A 19735-nucleotide genomic window follows, 5' to 3' on the forward strand; every position below is an offset into this window, starting at 1 on the left:
TGACTCACGATACAATGAACAGGAGATACAACTAGAGTTATGATACACTAATGAATTTAAAAAAATAATTTGTCTATTATCTTCAAATCATTACTGAAGTTGTGAAGACAATTTCTCGTAGTACCATTGAAAATTCGCTCGTACGAAATGAGTCTTTTGAGACAGGTAAAGATGTAAAAAAAGAAAGAAAAAGTATAAATCTTGGATATTACATAATCTCACGGAACCATTTCCAGCAAAAGTTCGTGAAACACGGGTGCACTTAAACAATTAACTTTTTAGCGTTTAACTCTTCCCGAAGAAAAAGCGCCACGCTTTAATCAGTTCTCTTGTTCTTGCACACTGTTAATTTCGTCCCCATTCTGATTGTGATTTACACCGTCTGCATGTCCGTTAGGTTTTCGACAAACAAAGTACACGCTATTGTATTCGCACTGTAACATACTGTTAACGTTCTGAGCATAACGTGTTTTCACTTTTGTCTGCTCCTTCTGGAAAAAAAGAAATGAACGATACGTTTTTGTGAATACGTCCCGAAAATATAATATGCAAAAATAAGTTTATTACCTCCAATTGGAAGCCGAAGCCCAGAATGACGTCGCGGATGGCCTCGTAACTCGGCTCGATTGACTCTTCATTCGGTAAATCGCTGAAATGATAGAGCAACGGTCCGAGATTTATCCAGACGCCACCTGGCTTCAGGATCTTATAAATTGTCTCGATAAATTGCACAACATTATTAGCACAATCTATAAAGAAACATGTCGCAACGCAATCCCAATGATTGCTTTCCGTATAAACCTGAAATAAAGCGTGTATGTCGATTTTATTAAACAAACACCATTGATTACATACATATTATATATTCTCGTTGTACATACCTCTAAGAAGTCACCCGCGGTCATAGAAAATTGCGCGGTTCCTGGAAGATCGCTCGGGCTCACGTCGGGAAAGGAAACCGCTTGCGTTTGATGCTCGGGTTTCAAGTTGTTCATATACTGGTGCACCCACGGATGTACATTATACAAGTTTATATCTCTACATCTGTTTCAAAAGAGAGAACTGTGGTAAAAGATTCGAGGGCGCGTATTGCCCGCACGTATCATATTTACTTACTTATTTAATACAAAGTTTGACGCAAACAGCATGAACAGGGAAAATTCATTCCCTTGACAGGTATATCCGCGCTTCGCAATCTCGAAGGCGAGACGACCCAATCCGGCACCAGGTACTAAAATATGTATGTCCGACGGCGTACTGGAAATTCAACCATCATTTGATACTTCTCTCAGTCTACTTCTCGCATCTCAGCGTGACTTACACAAGAGAAACTCTCGAAGCATCTTAAAGACTTTAATTACAGTTATATGGGTTCTTTAAAAGTTCGCCCAGTCTACCGGCTTAGGCCTCCAATAAGAAAAGTAACTTGAAATCTCTAAGACATTTTGCAAGTTTCTCTTGTTTCTGCTTTCTCGTTTTTTCGGTATATTAAAATAGTAACTGCTCACGCAGTGATTACAGATTATCGGATTATCAGATTATTATTATGATTACCAAAGCTCCGATGGAAATTGACATAATATTTCGTCAACGATTGGCTGATAGCACGCTTTTCGTTCCTCAGCACCTTCCACACTCCAGTCTCGTACCAATTGCTTAATGGTAGCTTGCACTTTCTCCTGATCTGACATTACAGGCCTTAGATTTATCGTCTGCAACGAAACCCATCTATTTCACACAACAGGACAATATCTGTGAGAGTGTGTTTAAACAGTTAAACGTAATTTCGACAAAAAAAGTATAACAAAAATATCCAAATATCGCTTTCGTCGTATAAGTAACAAAACTTTACTAAATTAATTATTAACTATATTAATTATTAACAAGCAAGATATTAGATGTTCCTTACGTTGTCAACTTGTGCGGTGTTTGGACAGACATTTTCGAATATATGGGCCACATCTTTTATCACGAGCTTTATGATCTGATCATTGTATTCAATACACCGTTTGACCTCTTGCAGGTGTTCCCTGTATTTCGACAAAAGCTTCTGGTGATGTTGTGGCAGACTAAGGAAATAGGACTCCGTTTTTCTTACTCTCAGCAGAGAATGCGTCCTGTGCAACAAACAGAGGACAGATTGTCAGGGCACCCAGTGGTGTTATTTACATAATAAACACATCACGAGAAAGGTGACTTCTAAATGGCAATCGTTGACAAATCGAGTCCTCGCGACGAACGAGTAACGCGTGTACGTTCTTCTCGTGGCTAATCAGCAATTGACGCAAAAAGAGCGACCGAGAGTCCGTTGCCGGTTCTCGTCGTCGACGTCGGGCTCGAGGAACAAGAACGGACGAAAGGGGAAGGGGAAGGGAAAAGCGGGGGTCGGGCCTCGACCGGAGATTCACCGGGCGCTCACTTGTAATATCTGAACGCGGAAACGATCCTCTGGAAGTGCTTCCGCTCCTCCTCGTCCTCGTAACTGTTGTGCATTCTCCTGGGATGCGAGCTCACGTTCATCGCTTCCATCTTTAACGCTCCGCCTCGTGAAGCGCGCGGCGCGCGGGCCTTGTTTTGTAACGAATCCCACCTCTCTCGCTTCTCCGCGCCGCGCTCTCTCGCACGTCGTGCCGCGAAGAAGCGCGTTTACAGCCCGTTCGCACGAACGGGACTCGAGGACTCTCGGAGCCGCTCTCGTTAGCGGCCCGCGGACCCGCACCTTCTGCACCCGAAACGAGAGAGACGTACGCGTCGCGCGTCGGAGCGGAAGGGAAACGCGACGCGGCGGGTACAGCTGACCGGGATCGCGCGGTCGGTGTCCCCTTTCACATCTTCCGCGGTTATAATGAAATAAACGTCGATCGTGGGGGTGAAGGGGGCACGGAGGGTGCGGCACGCTCGCCTGAGACAAACAGATCCCGGGAGATCGCGGTCGATTCTCTCCGTTTCGCCAACTCCAAACTATCGTAGCTTCCCCCTACTCCCGAGTCAGCTGTTCACCGAGCTGGGATCTTGCCCCCCTCTCGACCCCGCACACCGTCAAACCGCGATCCCGCGCGCGGCGTGTTTGCGCTTGCCACGTGACCGAGAAAGCGAGCGAAGGACGGAAGTGCGACGTGCGACGCCATCGTTCTGCGCGTGTGTCGTTCAAACGCGAGCGCGAATCTTGCATGGGCGAGGGCTGGCGGGGGGCCCGAGGGGAGATTTTCGTATATAAAGGAACCGCGCGCTCGGTCCCGATTTGACCCACTGACCTCGGAAAAGCGGGGATCGATCGCGAATATCCCCGGAAGTCGAATTCATGGAAATCGCGCGTAATCTAGGGACTTTTTTTCGCCGTCCAACTTCACGCGCCTCGGCAACGCGAAGACCGTGAAGTCGCGTTCGAACGGGGAGAGAACGAAACGGATGGAGAGAGGTTTTTATCGTTCCTTTTATCATCTGTCGCTCGAGTTCCGCGATTTTTCGATCTTCGAAGCCTAGAGCGCTTCCCGACGTCCCGAGCTAACCAAAAATCGGCGTTCGACAGCTCGCGCGGGGAAGATTAGTCGATTTGGCGGGATGGCGAGGCGGGAGATCGCGTCGAAAAGCGCATCGACTGCTGTCTTCCCTCTCTCTCTTTCCCTCCGGCGTTCGCCATTTTTAAAAGGAGCTCGACGATCGGCACCGGTTCCCCTGGTTCCCCGCCAACCATCCGCGACTACGCCACTGAGGGACTGAGGGGCACCCGTGGGCGGCTGAGGGGCCGAGGAGGTGAGGACCGAGGTGCGACGAGGCCGAGGGGGCAGGAGGGTGAAGGAGGGGAACCAAAGTGCGCGGCAGCGCGGCGAGGTAACGCGCGAGAAAGAGGTGGTGGGTGCGTGCGTGCGACGTTCGCTCGCTCATCCGTCCGTCGTGATTTCAGTGATTCGTCGTCGTGCAGGGTCGACGAGGTGTTGTCCGCCGAGAATCCGCGGGTGTTCGTGGGTCCATGGGCGTGTGCCAGCGTGCCGCCGTCAGCTCGTGAGGAAGGCGCCGACGATCTCTCTCTCTCTTTCCACTCCGCCCCGCCCCGTCCCGTCCCGTCCCCCTGGTGCCTCGGTGAGGATCTGTGTGTTTCGCGCGCGCCCGTCCCGTTCGCCGCGACGAGGGTGAATTACCATGTAAACGGAGGCGACGGAGAGGCAGGAGAAAGTCTCTCTCGCGTTTCGTCCCATCCCTCCCCGCTCCTCCCCGAAACGAGTCGAGGAGGGTGGACCGCGGTCGTCCAGGACGAGGGTGAGAAGCGCGCGAGAAAACCCTCTTCCTTCGGAGTTCAGAGAGTCTCTCCCTCGCCCTGACACGTTGAACGTCGTCGTCTACGGTCGCGCGCGGGTCTGACAGTCGCAAGCATGTCGGGCGTACCGCTCATGTCCAGCGGGCTGAGCAAGCTGAAGAAGAAGCACTTCCGGGTGAAGCATCAGAAGGTTAAGCTGTTCCGCGCGAACGAGCCACTTCTCAGCGTGTTTATGTGGGGTGTCAATCACACGGTAAGCGATCTCTCTCCGTCTTCCCTCTGCTCCGCTCGCCCCCCGCGCGTTCGTTTTGACGTTTCTCGGCGACGGCGAGCGCGGTCATCGTCGTCATCGCCACGTTTCTATTTTCATTTTGCGCGTCCTCCCGTCCGTCGCGGACTGAGTTGCGTCATTATCCGTCAAAACGGAACGACGTAATACACGTAATACACGTCGGAAACACTCCGCGTCGTCGACTCGCCTGATAGCACCGCGTAATTATGTCAATTGCTCTTTAATTCCATCGCGTGTGCGTGGACACTTTTGCAAGGTGCACGATGCGATGCGTCCTCCCTGCGACATGACGTTCCTTCGAATGTGTTGAATCGGTATTTTTTCCGGTGAGAATGCTCGCGTGAGAATAAATCGGACGAACTTGACTTTAATTAACTTGAACTTTAATTAAGCCTGATCTCTCTGAGTGAGATAAATCTATGATTGTTGTGTTTGCTGCTTTGCAGATAAACGAACTTAGTCACGTTAACATTCCAGTAATGCTCTTGCCAGACGATTTTAGAGCTTACAGCAAGTTGAAAGTGGATAATCATCTCTTCAACAAGTAAGTTTGCCTTCATCATTTTTTGTGTGTGTATGTGAGTCATACGATCACGTATTGACTCCGATCAGATATGTATCTCTTGATCACACGTATCTCAGATCATATTTTGCTAATTGTGAACGTGCATACGTCCATACTGTTTCTAAATAGACTTGAGCAACTGTGCAGGTGTAATGAGATAATCTTAGAAATATTTAGACAATATACTGCCTGTTTTATATATAACGCTCGGTACTGAGCCAATTGGCAACTGCACTTCATTTTAGATTTGTTTATGTGCTAATGAGTAAATCTAAGATTTTACCTTTAATATCGCAGAGATATTTCCTTACGCGCAATCTGTTCTTCTTTTTTTTTCCAGAGAGAACATGCCCTCCCACTTCAAAATCAAAGAATATTGTCCGTTAGTCTTTAGGAATTTGCGAGAAAGGTTTGGAATTGATGATTTGGATTACAAGGAGTCGATGACAAGGTAATACCTGCGCGTTGATTATCCTCGCTGTAATCTTGATGTATCTGGTATAACACTATGTATAGTACGCAGCAAATGCACTGTCACTTTGCATAAAGTTGAGGATAAACTTGCTTTCGCGGTTGTGTGCGACGACATCGTTCGTCGCGAGTAAATTAGGGAACGGCTACTGTGCGATGGCTTTGTAATGTAAGGAATTTTGATGTGGTAGATGTCGGGTGTTTAATCCTTCGCGAGCAAAGCAGCGTACGGATTTGGTCGAAGGAATAGGCAGAAGAACTCGTCAAATGGTTCAACGCGCCGCTACCGTTCCGTCGATTACCTTTTCCTCTCCTTCTTCTGCCTCCTCGCACAATTCTGTTCTAAACAAACCGCTGCGTACCTGCAGTCTTAAACCGAAACGCCTGAGGTTAGCAAAACTTGATTTTGCCATGCTGTGCGTTTTCGTCGTTTTCTAACAAAGTTTAAAGACCTACCCGAGGAGCAAAAATTGGCGTGACTAAGCATAACATTTCATTAATATCTTAATTATTGCTTTATTCAAAAGCGGCAAAGTTTAAAACACTTTGCGAGTGTAAGCTACCACTGAAAGCTTGTTCGATTTAAAGCATGGTGAGAGAGAATATTTCAATCGAATCATTATCATTAAAATATCGCTCACTGAGATAACCAAGATAATTAACAAGTCAAATGCTTTATATCGACGGCGATGACGGCAGTAACGATAACGATAATCATCCTATTGATCATAATAAGAGTAAAGGGAACATTAAAGGTAACGTGAGGAAAGAATAATATTCTAATATTGATTATTTGTAATTTTCAATTAATATCCCTGCATTAACGTAATTATTTATTTATGGTGGACTCTAATATCGATCAAGTCGCTTCGCACGCCAGGTATTCTCGGCTACATCAAAATACCCACCGATTATCTAATATGTCGCTCTTAACAATGATTCAGACTTGCCAAGATCATGATCCCATATTGCCCCGTGTTAGCGGTCATTCGAATTGAACCATTGTTTGATCTCCCTTTAAAAATGCACATCCACACGCATACCCAAGATGCGGTTTGCGCATTTCTTCTTTCAGGTCGCAACCAGTGCTCGACGATTCATCTGGGAAGAGTGGCGCAAAGTTTTATCAATCTTACGACAAGCTGTTCATAATTAAAACCCTCACGAGCGAGGAGGTGGAGAGGATGCATTCGTTCTTGAAGCATTATCATCCCGTAAGTACAATCGAAAGTGAATGCGATGAATATTCGAGATTACACGGACATTGCGTTGCAGTATATCGTCGAGCGACATGGAAAGACCCTGTTACCGCAATATCTGGGAATGTATCGGCTAACCGTTGACGGGGTCGAGCACTACGTGGTTGCCATAAGGAATGTATTCTCGAATCACTTGACAACGCACAAGAAGTTCGACCTGAAAGGCTCGACGGTGGACCGGGAAGCGTCGGATAAGGAAAAGGAGAAGGATCTCCCTACCTACAAGGATAACGATTTTGTTAAGGAAGGCATGAAGATATACATCGGGGAAGAGGCCAAAACTAAGCTAATAGAAACATTAACCGCCGACGTAGATGTAAGTATTTCTATAAACGTATAAACTTTTTGATCGCGCCAAGTTTTGTACTGATGTGAGAGTTGTATCAAGAATTACCTTGAATTATTTATCGAGATAAAAATTGATTTCGAATTTGTGAAGGATTTTCAAGTACTCGAGATAATGTGTGTTTGTCTCCATAGTTCTTGACGAGATTACACTTGATGGATTATTCCTTGCTCCTCGGCGTGCACGATTGCGCGCGTGCCGAGCAAGAGAGCAGAGAGCGTGCGGAAAGGGAGGACGACGAGGACAATCACGATGAGGAGGATGATAGCGAGTCCGGTAGCGGATTGGAATCTCGAGGTCCAATGGCAGAGTAAGCAGCAGAATTTCTCCTTTTCTTGTTGGAACGAAAGCTGGGTTTTCACTTTGATTTATCGGTAACTCGTTTGTTTGCAGCCGCTTGTGGAGTTGGAGCGGCGTCGGCCACGCGGTTACCAACATGGCAACGCCCCCCGAGTCGCCGCATGCCGCGTTAATGCGCGAAACCAGTCTACAGTACGAAGATGCGATAATACCCGAGCTAGATATTTACGCTATTCCTAGTAAAGAAGGTATTTTCCCCAAGTAAACTGATAATCGTGCACTTATACGAGAAATGCGAATGTAAAAAAAAAAAAACGCTCATCACGTATATTTTATTTTCCTAGGTGCTCTCACGAAGGAGATCTATTTTTTGGCCATAATAGACGTGCTGACGCATTATGGCGTACGTAAGCAAGCGGCGAAAGCGGCTAAGACCGTCAAATACGGTGCTAACGTCGACGGAATATCCACCTGTGATCCCGAACAATACGGCAAACGATTCATAGAGTTCATGAGTAAAGCAATAGAGTAAAGAGTATTAATTAATCGTTGTGCATAAAATGATGAATTTACGACGATATTACCGCTTACTGTGTACTGTCGGAGTGAAATCGAATTGATCGCAATCCGCACGAGAGAGAGAGAGGGAGAGAGTCCCGGAGATTGAATCGTTGCAGTCTGCGCTCGGTTTGCTTTTCGGCACTGGTTATCTTCTTAATAGCGCTTTCACTTGCGGTTCGCACGCGATCGAAACGAATCGCTTGTTTCGCGAGCTTTTTAAGCGAACGCGTCTTTCGCCGATATTTCTATACGTCGGTATTGTTTTATTATATTTTACGGCTGGCAAGAGATTTTTATCCTCGATTATTACTTATATCGTGTTTACGTTGCTTCGTTTAGTCAGTCCTCACGTCAGTCGTGAAGAAGTGTGATCGGTTTCTCGAATCTGTCACTTGAAATTTCTCCTCCGTGATAGAAAGTTCAGTCGCACATAGCGTTACACGTGCAAACGCGCGAGAATTTTTCATTTAAATAGAAAAAACGACGCCTCTTTTCTCTGTCGCCCGTTCTTTCTTCTCATCGCACACGTCTCGAAAAAAATGTAAGCGATAATACCCAACGATCTTACATCGTTAGATGAATCATTCGCGGCAGAAAAATAACGCCATTGGAGTGTACACCAATTGAGCAGGCAGTATTATTTACGGATTGAGATAAAAAGCTTACGAAGTCGTACAAATTCTTATCTACTGATATCGGTAGCCGTAATATCTGAAAATATATTAGCAAGTTTTTTTTCTTTTTGCGGACTGATTAACGGGCGTGAATCATGTTATATTCTACACTCTACAGAAAGATATGTAACTTGATGTGTTACCGTTGCAGTAAATCTCAACCAAGCATTGGTGGCGCTTGCCAAGTTTAGAACTGTCTGGGTACGCGCCTAATCGTTTTATCATATAAGATGTAATTTTAGTAGCTCGACGAAACTACGAATGTCCGTTCTTTCGCTGAGGTTATCGATAGCGGTGTATACTTCGCAGTGTCGAGGACAATGTACACATACACGCACACATACATGTACATATGCATATACAAACCATTGCGAAATAAAATACACTTTGTAAATGTTATGCTTAGTTCGGTTCGATTAAGTACGATTTATCGCCGATCGACGATACTTCGGTCACTTCGCAGAATACATCCGTGGAGAAACGACACGATTTGTATGAACGATATTATCTACACGACACATATCTCTCTTTGATGACTCGTCACGACACTCGAGTCGGCAACTTGCTATCACGGCTTTCATTTCGCAAGAGAATACTCAGAAGAACGACGCATCGTTCTTCCGAAGATAGGCACCCGCAGACCTCTGCACAATAGTATCGTTTGTCAAAAGTTACGACGTGGATCTCCAACTTTATTCCGTATCGCGTTCGTAAATTCGTTTATTCAATGAGAAAAATATTTGAACGAGAGCCGAACGCGTAATTGTTGAGCAACTTGTATCGTATTACGAGAAAGGAGAATATGCACCGCGTTGCGTAAGACAATATCTTTAAATAATATCTAATACACTTTTATATACATATATATAGATATATGTATATAGATATATATATATATATATATATGTATAATTTGTTAGAGAACCGATCATAATATAACTAATTAATCTAACGATTAATATATTCATCTAGTCTTGATACTTCTTAATTTTATATATTTTACCGTTTAATCGCGCGTGCCGGGACTGCCGGGATTAACGGGTGCGATAGACCAGACGAGGAGGGGAGGGTGTCCGTCGCTGCATATTTGTTGCAGGATACTTTAGATCTCGAAAGTACGACCGGTTTCCGTGCGATTGTCAATCGTACAGGAATACGGTTAAAAACCTCCTTCGACCAGCGGAATCTTGCAGACGCGGCAGCGTTCTCTAATAAATGAATTACATCCATCCGTTAGCATGCGTCCTCGTGTGTGGCAACGACAAATCTTTTTGTTCACATTCAAATAAATTGAGATTCATCGATACGAACGTTTTTTGTGCAGCTTTATTACATGTGTAAGATAACATTACAGTCTTTCTTTCTAGTTCATCATCTCGACGTTTACAGAATCCGTCTTCCAGCTTATAAATTACGATATATGGATACTTTGGAATTGAAGCGTCAGATATCGCTTTACGACACTTGAAAGCGAGAGAAAAATAAATTGTTATTATTTCTGACATTTAGGACATTTAGCCTTCTACAAAACGATGTCAACCGCGCGAATTCCAAGGTATCTATATGGAAAACGAGTAACTAAAATGGCACTCTCAAATATATCTGTTAAATAGATAACAAGAAATAAATAAGAAAACAATATCAACTCTGCAACTGTCTCGTAAACTATATCTCGGAGCTTACAAAGATTTCTGTCAATCTAAACGAGACTTATGTGTTTACCGGATTATTTTCCAGTTATCTGTCCATTACGTTTTTTTTTGCGCTGGGTGGAGATATCTGCTTCAAGCATTCTATATCGTTAAATACTATCTGCGCCCCTCCTCCACAAGTCGGCAATACATTGGCCTGCAACGTGCAAGGAGATACAATAACACGAAATACAATTCTCCGAAGTAACTCTAAACTCTAAACGAAGCCTTACCTTGTACAATTTGGTCTCAAGTTCGCCGTCCGCGTCTTGTTCCTGCGAGAGGAGGCAGTACCTGGAAGATCTGGCCATAAAATCTTTCGGATTCATCAACTTTCGGATGGTTCGGTTATGAGACTGCGTTCGCGGTTGTAAAATCGTACCGGTCGGAACTATCCCGGTAGGACGATGATCTATCCATTTACCTAGACTTTGCACTCGCTGGTATCTGGGGTTTACTACTGGAATCTGAATTAACATACACGCAAAGATCAGTTTACATATATGCGTTGACCGAAGAAGCGTAGCATTGTCGAAGAATACAAATTGATCTACTCAAAATTACGCAATTCTCCTCGTTACCTTTGTATTCATTTTTGTTTTGGTTTCAATCGTGGTATCGGTCGACGCAATCGTGAATGACGATGGCGAATCAAGGGGCGTCGTTGGATTTGGTTCCTCCGAAATCTCGGTTTTCGAGTCCGAAGGCATGGAAGATTCCGTCATCAGGATTGGTTGCTTCGTGGCCTTTCTTTGGACATCGTCAGAATTGGTTCTCGCGCATAAGGATAACCGTCGTTTTAAGCGATCGCTGCACGAGAGCTTGCCACGAGACACTACCGCGTCTTTTGATGTCTGGCAGATTTGGCCATGAGAGCCGGGGATCTGAGAATTGATGAACGTCACTGTAGAAGGTTTTTCTTTGGCCAACGACGAGCTTGGTCCTTCTGTGGCTTTTCCATTGGTACCATTGGAAACGATTCTTGCATGACAAGACGTCTGGCGGAGTTGTCCACGAGGGCTTCTGGAAGCTTGAAGATTGATTGACGTCACCGTAGAAGGTTCTTCCTGGAATATCATCACATTTGTTTTTTCCGTCGTCTCTACTCTCGAACTCGAGGCTATCGGTGATGTCGGGGCGACATTATCGGACGTATCTTTACGAGCCGAAGTCAATATTTGCCTGACCAATCTCATTTTGTCATCCTTCTTCTTAATGTAGCTCTAAAAGCAGATTTCAATGCACGAGTCAACGAAGATTATCTCAGGAAAGATAATCCCGAGATATATCGAAAAAAGATTGGTTTGTAAAATAAAATCTGAACTATACCGTCAACCGCTCACGTTGTTCCTTCAATTTCATCTCCATTTCCTTGGTCATTCTATCTCTCTCCGCTTGTATTTTAATGTTGCATCTCTGGATTATTTTTTGTTTCTCTAGAATGTGTTCCTTGAGTTGCCTGTCCTTATTCCTCAACTATACAGAAATTGTATTGTATAAGAAAAAATAACAGTGTGCAAAATATCATCGGGAAAAATATGCTTACTTCTTGCTGTATATTTCTTAAAGCGTCGCAAGCATCGTTCAGTTTGTAAAGCAAGCCATCGATATTGTTCTGTAACTTATATACACGACCCTCCAACGTAGATATCTGAAAGATTTGTCGCATATTAAGAGAAAGACATTAAGAAATTAAGAAAGATATGCATTATGAGACGTAATGGTATCTGTTATTGCACGTGTAACTTACCATCTCCTTCTGTTGGCTGTTTTCACGTCTTAAAAACGCGTTTTCATGTTCCAGTTCCACTAATATATTTCTAAAATGATTCTCTGAAAAGAAAACGTCAACCTTGAGCAATCACACAACGGTGAACCAAAGTCAAAACGCTGAAAGATACACGGAGGATAATTCTTACGTTTCTCGTGCAGGTCCTCCTGCAGCAGGTCTCTCTTTCGAATACGCGTCTCCAGAAATCGCATCAGCCTCGCGTTCGCCCGCTCGTCCTGCGGATCCGCCACGCTCGCCTTGGGAAAGGGATCGCACAGGCTGCAAACGAGAAAATCGCGATATAGGTGGACGCGTGGTCGCGTAAATAAAGAAGTTCATGCGATATCCGTTCCCGGGTCAACTAACGCGGACATAATATTACATGATGAGAGACACGAGAGTCTACTTCTTCTTTTTCTTCTTCTTTCAAGCTGCTGGCACCGGGCAGTACTTCGCCCATAAAGCTATAAACAGGTTTAATTTTAAAATTATAATTGTGTCGACGCGAGAGTCGACACAGTCGGAGTGAAATTCATCCCAACAATCGCGACAACTCTCAGCTCATCGGTTCACAACACTTCACGCACAACAAACAACAATAAGAGAAAACACACGTGTCACGTTACAACGACGTGTCAGGCACTGTCGCGCACGTGTCAGGCACTGTCGCGCGGCGAAGCATTTAAAATCTAGCGCACGTCGCGCCGTTCGAGCGCAACCAGAGCCCTCCCGCGCGCCCTACATTACCGACCGTCGGTAAGGTCGCGCCGCGCGTTACCGACCGACCCGGTCGCCCGCCTCGCTCGAAATCCAAGATAGCGATACATGACGCTCGCGGTTCCGTCAGGCGCGTCGAGATGTTTGAACGACCATTATTTTGCAAGCCTATAGGTTTAAAAAAATGAGAGAATTATGCGGGGAATTCCATCATTCTGTATAATCTCACGCAGGTATAGGTGTGTCTATTTTAAACTCATTATATCTAGATCGACTCAGGGTCATTAGTCATTTATTAAATTCCGATCGAATCGAGTCGTCTCGGTACAATCCGGTAAGCACCGCGCGTTTGTCTATATCGCGCTATCGCGCTAGATTCTTTTTTTTTCCCCTCTCTCCGCACCGCACCGGATTGCATAATCCCTGTAATAATCGTCTTCCGCGATCGCGTCATAAAACATATTTTTTTGTTTTGTTTGAGACCCTCGCCGGCATCTGCGCCTCAATTGTCTCTCTGTTATCTTATTTATATTGCAATCGCTATTTTACATAATCCCCTTTATTCCGCGGCGTACAGTGTCGTTTATGACGGAGCCGGGGTTCTCTCTTCTCTTAATTAGACTCTGCTCGTTAGTACGTGCGCTACATGCTGATTGTAGAAAATAGAGGAAATGTGTGGCCGGGGCGTATTAAAAAAAGAGCTGTGGTCTCGGAGGATTAATATATGTATAGGTATTTCGATTCTCTATCCCTGATTCTTTAATCTACATGGCAAAAGTCATAATAAATGGATTTCTATCTCGAATTTTAACGCAACTTACAGATCGTCGGAACCGCGTCCGATTTTAAGATAGAACTCCATTTATAATTTCAGTGTGTTAGCATTTTAACGTGCGTATCTTGATTTCCGAAATATTTTTTATATCGGCATATATAAAATATAAATAGAATTCCACTCTGCGGGGACTCCCCGGCTGCCAGAGCACCGATTTTACAATCGAGAAATAATCTCAGCGTCGCGTATTAAATGCGCGCACTTACAATCTCGTTGTTCGATCCCCTGGCAATTATGATAATTATAGTTCAATTAATCTCGCCATTCGTTATTTTTGCAGTTGGACTATCGTAGATCCTGATTCGGCCCGACGTGCGAATTCCCAGGCAATGAATCATTATCATCGGCGCAAATTAAGGCAGCACGGCGAAATCTTACTTTACAACAAGGCAGATTCTTCTTCTATTTGTTTTCTCCTTAAATAAATTGCGGAATTGAGGAGGGAATGCGCGCGTTTTGAAAACGATTACGCTTTTGAGATACCCCTCGCATTCCCGTCACCGTTCACTTAATAACTCCTTGTCGCGCCTGTCATTATCTCACAGCGACCGCTCTGAATTTCCATGACATAAAATTTACACGTCAGTTCTTTTCCTGTCTGCTCACGCTCCGGCGGAGTGCGTTTTTCATCCTCGAAGCCTGCACCGGGCGTTTCATCCGCGCACAGTCCGCGAGTGATTGATCGAACTGATAACGCTTGGTTCTTACAGAGCGGACCTACGTTTAGTCGCACTACCTCGTGACAAGACGTGTACCGCGTAAGGAGAAGAAAACGGCATGTAGATCGTACGTAGGTACGTAACGAGTTGATGGAAATTTTGAGTGACTGTGGAAAACGGATCATCGCGGGATTAAATGGGGCGAAAGGTATGCGGGAAGAGATTAGAGGAGAATAAACGTATGTAAGGACAAGGAAAAGAATAATGAAAGCGGCACGAATCTAATTATTTTATAAAGTTTCTTCCTAATATTGAAAATTAAGTTAATGTTAATTTTCCTCGTAACAATCATCGACTGTGAGAATTCTTGAAATAAGTGCTGAATAATATGCTAATGATATAGCGCGTTAGTCAACTCTTAATTAACTTTTAATTTGAAGCATTAATAGCGTTTCCACAGAGTGATATTCTCGTGAATCGTCCGCGGATGAATAAGAGCTTTCGCCAGCTTTTATATTCTTCGCTAGAAAAGAGAACGGGGACTACAGCTACTGCAACGATTGTTTCAGGCGTACGCGGTCTCGAGCGGCGTGACAAATCGCGCTTTTATCATAGACGAGCCGATAAATCCGAACGGCATCGAAGTTAATGGGCCCACTCATGAAACTAGCGCGGTAATTATCCTTCATGCGAAAAATCAGCAATTCAACTAAGAAGCAAACGAGAAAAAGTTTTAATTTCCAGATAATCTCAAACAATACGAGAGCATTGTTCCCAATTAAATCTTTGTTTCTGATAAGCGATATGCACGACGATTCGACAAAAAGTGAGATTTGCACAGCCCATCTGCTGTAGGATAATTTTGCGGAAAGATAAAGAAAATATTCGTATCTCAGGACAATTGTTTTTATTTGCATTGAATGATTGATTCTTTTTGAAATTGTCCCAATAGAGGATCGGCTGTGCAAACACTTTTTTTCCTGCTCACTGCACCCGTGCTTTTCGTGCAGCGGAAGCCAGTGGAGCGCCAGCAATGGGGAAACGACAGAGAATTTCTACTATCCTGCATCGCCATGTCGGTCGGTCTCGGTAATATATGGCGATTCCCGTTCACGGCGTATGAGAACGGCGGCGGTGCCTTCCTGATACCGTACATCATCGTCCTGATCGTCGTGGGGAAGCCGTTCTATCTGCTGGAGATGATCCTAGGGCAATTCTCTAGCCGGTCAGCCGTGAAGATCTGGGACCTTGCACCGGCATTCAGAGGTGCGCGCGTACTCGCTATCCATGCTCATCCCGGCGCGTGTCCCTCTTAGTTCTCAATTTGAAAATTTGAGAATTTATTTTGTTACATTATTCGCAAATATATCCAAAATTTTTAAGAATGTAACATTACAGTACAAGAATAAAATTAAACTCGTAGGCGTTGGTATCGCACAATGTATAACGCTGCTGGCACTGGCATCCTATTACTGCTCGCTGATGGCGTTGACCTTGTTCTACCTCGTCGCCAGCTTCCAGACGGAATTACCATGGGGAAGATGCTGGGAGGAATGGGGCGAGTTCTGTGTGGACTCTTTACCCGGCAACCACAGCGTTAGAATCGAGAACATTAGCTACTCCAGCTCTGCTGAGCTGTATTTCTAGTAAATTACTCAGAAACAATAGTCAAATTAGCTCCATTTATGTAAGGTGTCCCGAAATTCATCACATGACTTTCCACGAATAAAACTTTAGAGAACTAATTAAATAACAAAACTATACTCACTTTGAAGATAGTTTACCTTAATCAAATTTTAAATCAAAACTTAAATTAGTCACAAAGATATATAATGCAAATAATTAAAAAGTTGCAATGAATGATGACTCCCTTGATATTTTCTAAGGAAAAGTCCACTCCGAATTAATCAAAGAATTTTTTATTAAAAGGACATTCGATGGTTTCAGGACATCTCAAATACATTTGCCTGATAAGAAACGAAGATAATAGATAACGAAGTGGTTGCGTTTATTTAGCAAAGAGGTACTGCGAGAGAAGGACAACATCGACGACGGCATCGGTGTACCGGACTGGCGTCTGTCGATCACGCTCTTCATCAGCTGGCTGACAGTTTTCCTCGTGGTGATACGCGGTGTGCGGAGTTCCGGCAAGGCAGCGTACTTTCTGGCGATATTTCCCTACGTGGTCCTCTTCGTGCTGCTTGTAAGGGCGGTCACGCTGGATGGATCCGTCACAGGTATCCTGTACTTCATCACCCCAACGTGGGAGAAGTTGATGACGCCGATGATCTGGTACTACGCAGTCGCCCAATGCTTCTTCTCGTTGACCGTTTGTTTCGGCGCCGTCGTCATGTTCGCCTCGCACAACAAGTTCCACCATGACGTGTATCGGTTAGTTAAAAACATGTTGTTTGCCATTACTATCTTATAAGTATTTGTTGTCTTTATAGAATTTGCACCCTTATTTGTTTTATTGAGTGGAATTTGATATGAATCATTTGGCTATATCCGTACTGTTATTCATGAGTATTTAGCCTACCCATAAATTTACAGTCATTCTTTATTCTGGATCTACTTCAGTATTTTGCGATGACGCTCTATTGATATTTCCTTTTAACTGAAAAGATTCTTTGCTAATCGTTATCATCGCGTTTTCCACTGATACAAAAAAAAATATAGCTGAGTAAATATTTATAAGCGATATATTAATTAAGCACGAGGCGCGTGTCTGACTGTTGTCTGATAATTTTAAATGGATTTCACGTTCATCAGAGACGCAATGATCGTGACTACTCTGGACACCTTTACCAGTCTGCTGGCCGGTTGCACGATCTTCGCCATTCTGGGCAATCTCAGCCGCGAATTAGGGATCGAGGATGTCGGCGCAGTGGTTCGAGGTGGCACCGGATTAGCGTTCATTTCCTACCCAGAGACGATCGCCAAGTTTGCGATCGCACCGCAGTTTTTCGGCGTCGTGTTCTTCGCGATGTTATTCGTCCTGGGTATCGGTAGCGAAGTCGGCCTCACCTCCGCCATAATTTCCATCGTGCACGATCAGTTCCCGAAGGTCAAGTACTGGCACGTAGCAGTCGGTACTTGCTTCTGCGAGTTCTTGATCGGTCTCATATATGTCACGCCGGTATGCTAATTACATGCGATTTACGATCCTTTTCGTAAACCGGCGCCGTTATCTTAATTGTATGGTTGTTCGCAGGGCGGTCAGTTCATGATAACCTTCGTCGATTATTACGTGACCTCATTTATCGCTTTTCTACCGGCTGCTTTCGAAATGATCGCCGTCGCTTGGTCGTACGGTAAGTTTTTCTTCCGTCCGTATTACCTTCAAATATACGCTGTCAATTATCCGATCGTACCGGACGAGATTGAATCAAGTAATTTTAGGACTGGGTAACTTCCTGAACGACGTCGAATTTATGCTGAAGAAACGACTGTCGGTGTTTTGGCGAGTCTGCTGGGGCGTTCTTACTCCTGGAATTATCCTTGTAATCTTCATTTATACATTCGCCAATCTTGAACTGTTGAAATACAACAAGAATTTCTATCCTTATTCGGTTTACGGTAAGTTATTTAAATTGGATAAAATCTCTGTGTTTAAAAAATGTTTCGATCTTTTCTTTTTATAAAAATTCAACTATTACTTTGTAAAATTCATATTTCTTTATTATAACATAATTTGTATATTAGATACATTTATCTCTTTAATTACTCGAGAAAAATTGATTTTAAAGAATAATACATACCATCATAATAATAACAATTTTACCAATTACATATTTATATTTTTTTTCCAACAGTTGTAGGTTGGATCCTCTTCTCTGTCGCTGTTCTGCAAATACCTTTATGGATTGCCATTGCGATATTCAAGAAGAAACATCTTCCTTTCCAAAAAGTAAGCGAGAGTTAATACTCTCGTAAAATTATATATTTATTCCACTCTAATACTATCCATCTACTACAATAGCGTTTATCTCTTTTAGATGATCAGAGAAGCCTTCCGGCCGTCGAAATCATGGGGTCCGAACAACGCAGAAGATCGTAGAAGATGGCTGGCCTTCCGAGATCAGTGTAACACAGAAAAGAAATAATATCGGGAATGTAAATTGTGGCAGTTCACTTCAAGGTCTGTTCCGGGTTTTTTCGATGATTCAACGATGAGGTCTACAACAAAGTAGACTTCGTAGTAGAACCGCATGCTCACATTTACTGTTTTGCAATCAACAAAACTTAGTGTTACAATTATTTAGTGGCATATATGTCATTACGATGTCACGGAACTACGTAATGATGATAATAAGTTTTCGTCCTCTGTGTTTCGTGCAAAACGCAACTCACTCGTCTTTGCTACGTAACTGTACAACGTTTCTAAGCTCTGTAGAAAATGGAAACGTGTGAATCTAACGATGTCGCCGTGACCTGGCGAGTATAGCGTACCGTAATTACCAGTGTAACGTTAAAGCACTGAGCAACATTGTTCTTTAAAAGAAACATTTTAAGAAGAAAGATTAAAGTATATTGTGGAATATATTTTACAAGCTTGGTCTTCTGCGAGAGGAATGCGGAGTATAATTGCGACAGCATTGTTTCTTAATATAAATAATTATCGATAATTGACAAATTATATTTGTACCGCGGTTTAAACTGACAAGAAAAGGCGAAAAGTGCCTATAAATTTGCATTTTAACTTTGCGCAGATGATTTGCACAGACAATTTGCATAGACAATTTCAGATGTTTCATTATGCAAGAATATGAGCGAGATAAGTGCTGCGTCTATCTTCGTCCCCTTCTCTCGACGCTGAGAGAACCTACCGGTTCTCCTTTCGCTTGGAAAAGTCCTGCATCATTGCGCACGCGGAGCGTAACGTACGGTGACATCACGCAACTGTGACGTACGGGATTATTGCGAATATATAAAATACAAAAAAAAATGCCTTCGCCGTAGCGCAATCTCGGAATCTTAAAATTTTATCCCTTCCTAAATTGTTTCACGTACAGCTTCTTCTGCGTCGACCAACCAACCGGGAATTCTTATGTCCCCTACTTTCCGTCGCTTCATTTTTCTTCCAGAAGTTTTATCCCTTCCTATCTGATTGCACCGGATTGTACCTGCCTGCCACGTTTCTAGTCATTTGTGGGGTGGAAATTTCCGTCTCCCTTCCTTGCCACTTTCTCTTCCCTACCGGGCAAGCCTTATCCCATTTTTATCGTCCGTGGAGGGAATTCTCTTGCCTCCTTCGTCTCGTTTATCCTGTTTCCTCATCTTACTGAAGCGCAAGCCCATTAGTCCGCTTATCTTACTTCTGACCGCTCCAAGAACCG

The 19735-nt window shown here is 43.9% G+C and overlaps 4 protein-coding genes across 9 annotated transcripts; 2 read left to right on the plus strand and 2 right to left on the minus strand.

The window, feature by feature from the left end:
- Positions 1-51: 51 nt before the first annotated feature.
- LOC112465932 (carnosine N-methyltransferase) lies at positions 52-3164 on the minus strand. The gene is made up of 7 exons (XM_025033745.1): positions 2420-3164; positions 1910-2117; positions 1555-1712; positions 1117-1257; positions 882-1044; positions 568-801; positions 52-491 (listed from the first exon to the last, which is right to left on the minus strand). Exons 1-7 carry the CDS (start codon positions 2527-2529, stop codon positions 321-323), a joined length of 1185 nt encoding a protein of 394 aa, XP_024889513.1. The 5' UTR covers positions 2530-3164; the 3' UTR covers positions 52-320.
- A 579-nt stretch (positions 3165-3743) lies between these two features.
- Positions 3744-9122, plus strand: LOC112465906 (phosphatidylinositol 5-phosphate 4-kinase type-2 alpha). 5 transcript variants are annotated; one of them, XM_025033702.1, is made up of 10 exons: positions 3744-3831; positions 3905-4508; positions 4994-5091; positions 5453-5563; positions 5775-5972; positions 6632-6797; positions 6859-7158; positions 7323-7498; positions 7582-7736; positions 7833-9122. In XM_025033702.1, the coding sequence occupies exons 2-10, from the start codon at positions 4371-4373 to the stop codon at positions 8018-8020; spliced, it is 1530 nt and encodes a 509-aa protein (XP_024889470.1). In that variant the 5' UTR covers positions 3744-3831; positions 3905-4370; the 3' UTR covers positions 8021-9122. The 5 variants fall into 5 exon arrangements, with proteins under 5 accessions (XP_024889470.1, XP_024889479.1, XP_024889494.1 ...); XM_025033711.1 differs by lacking the exon at positions 3744-3831 and having other exon boundaries at positions 3839-4508; positions 6659-6797; XM_025033717.1 differs by lacking the exons at positions 3744-3831; positions 3905-4508 and adding an exon at positions 4685-4873.
- Positions 9123-10031: 909 nt separating this feature from the next.
- Positions 10032-12805, minus strand: LOC112465962 (kinesin-like protein KIF23). 2 transcript variants are annotated; one of them, XM_025033792.1, is made up of 8 exons: positions 12552-12805; positions 12334-12464; positions 12165-12247; positions 11961-12065; positions 11744-11890; positions 10996-11637; positions 10648-10881; positions 10032-10571 (listed from the first exon to the last, which is right to left on the minus strand). In XM_025033792.1, the coding sequence occupies exons 1-8, from the start codon at positions 12557-12559 to the stop codon at positions 10461-10463; spliced, it is 1461 nt and encodes a 486-aa protein (XP_024889560.1). In that variant the 5' UTR covers positions 12560-12805; the 3' UTR covers positions 10032-10460. The 2 variants fall into 2 exon arrangements, with proteins under 2 accessions (XP_024889560.1, XP_024889568.1); XM_025033800.1 differs by having other exon boundaries at positions 12568-12804.
- A 1352-nt stretch (positions 12806-14157) lies between these two features.
- On the plus strand, positions 14158-18941 carry LOC112465615 (sodium-dependent nutrient amino acid transporter 1-like). The gene is made up of 10 exons (XM_025033244.1): positions 14158-14604; positions 14966-15070; positions 15407-15662; positions 15820-16042; positions 16413-16787; positions 17169-17535; positions 17611-17710; positions 17799-17975; positions 18212-18306; positions 18395-18941. The coding sequence occupies exons 1-10, from the start codon at positions 14593-14595 to the stop codon at positions 18500-18502; spliced, it is 1818 nt and encodes a 605-aa protein (XP_024889012.1). The 5' UTR covers positions 14158-14592; the 3' UTR covers positions 18503-18941.
- The last annotated feature ends 794 nt before the right edge of the window (positions 18942-19735 follow it).

Source organism: Temnothorax curvispinosus, unplaced genomic scaffold (genome assembly GCF_003070985.1).
Source record: "Temnothorax curvispinosus isolate PA1 unplaced genomic scaffold, ASM307098v1 QBEX01001516.1, whole genome shotgun sequence".
Classification (NCBI taxonomy): Eukaryota; Metazoa; Arthropoda; class Insecta; order Hymenoptera; family Formicidae; genus Temnothorax; species Temnothorax curvispinosus.

Excerpts from the sequence above, each read along its gene's own strand:
- LOC112465932 (XM_025033745.1), bottom strand. The coding sequence starts at position 2,529 with ATGGAAGCGATGAACGTGAGCTCGCATCCCAGGAGAATGCACAACAGT. Across the intron at positions 1,713-1,909 it reads ACACCGCACAAGTTGACAAC|ACGATAAATCTAAGGCCTGT; the intron begins GTAAGGAACATC and ends GTTTCGTTGCAG. Across the intron at positions 492-567 it reads GCTTCGGCTTCCAATTGGAG|AAGGAGCAGACAAAAGTGAA; the intron begins GTAATAAACTTA and ends CTTTTTTTCCAG.
- LOC112465906 (XM_025033702.1), top strand. The coding sequence starts at position 4,371 with ATGTCGGGCGTACCGCTCATGTCCAGCGGGCTGAGCAAGCTGAAGAAG. Across the intron at positions 5,564-5,774 it reads TACAAGGAGTCGATGACAAG|ATGTCGGGTGTTTAATCCTT; the intron begins GTAATACCTGCG and ends TTGATGTGGTAG. Across the intron at positions 5,973-6,631 it reads CTTAAACCGAAACGCCTGAG|ATGCGGTTTGCGCATTTCTT; the intron begins GTTAGCAAAACT and ends CGCATACCCAAG.
- LOC112465962 (XM_025033792.1), bottom strand. Across the intron at positions 11,891-11,960 it reads TAAGAAATATACAGCAAGAA|TTGAGGAATAAGGACAGGCA; the intron begins GTAAGCATATTT and ends ATTTCTGTATAG. Across the intron at positions 10,572-10,647 it reads TTGAGACCAAATTGTACAAG|GCCAATGTATTGCCGACTTG; the intron begins GTAAGGCTTCGT and ends TGCACGTTGCAG.
- LOC112465615 (XM_025033244.1), top strand. Across the intron at positions 15,071-15,406 it reads CCACTCATGAAACTAGCGCG|CGGAAGCCAGTGGAGCGCCA; the intron begins GTAATTATCCTT and ends CTTTTCGTGCAG. Across the intron at positions 16,788-17,168 it reads TTCCACCATGACGTGTATCG|AGACGCAATGATCGTGACTA; the intron begins GTTAGTTAAAAA and ends CACGTTCATCAG.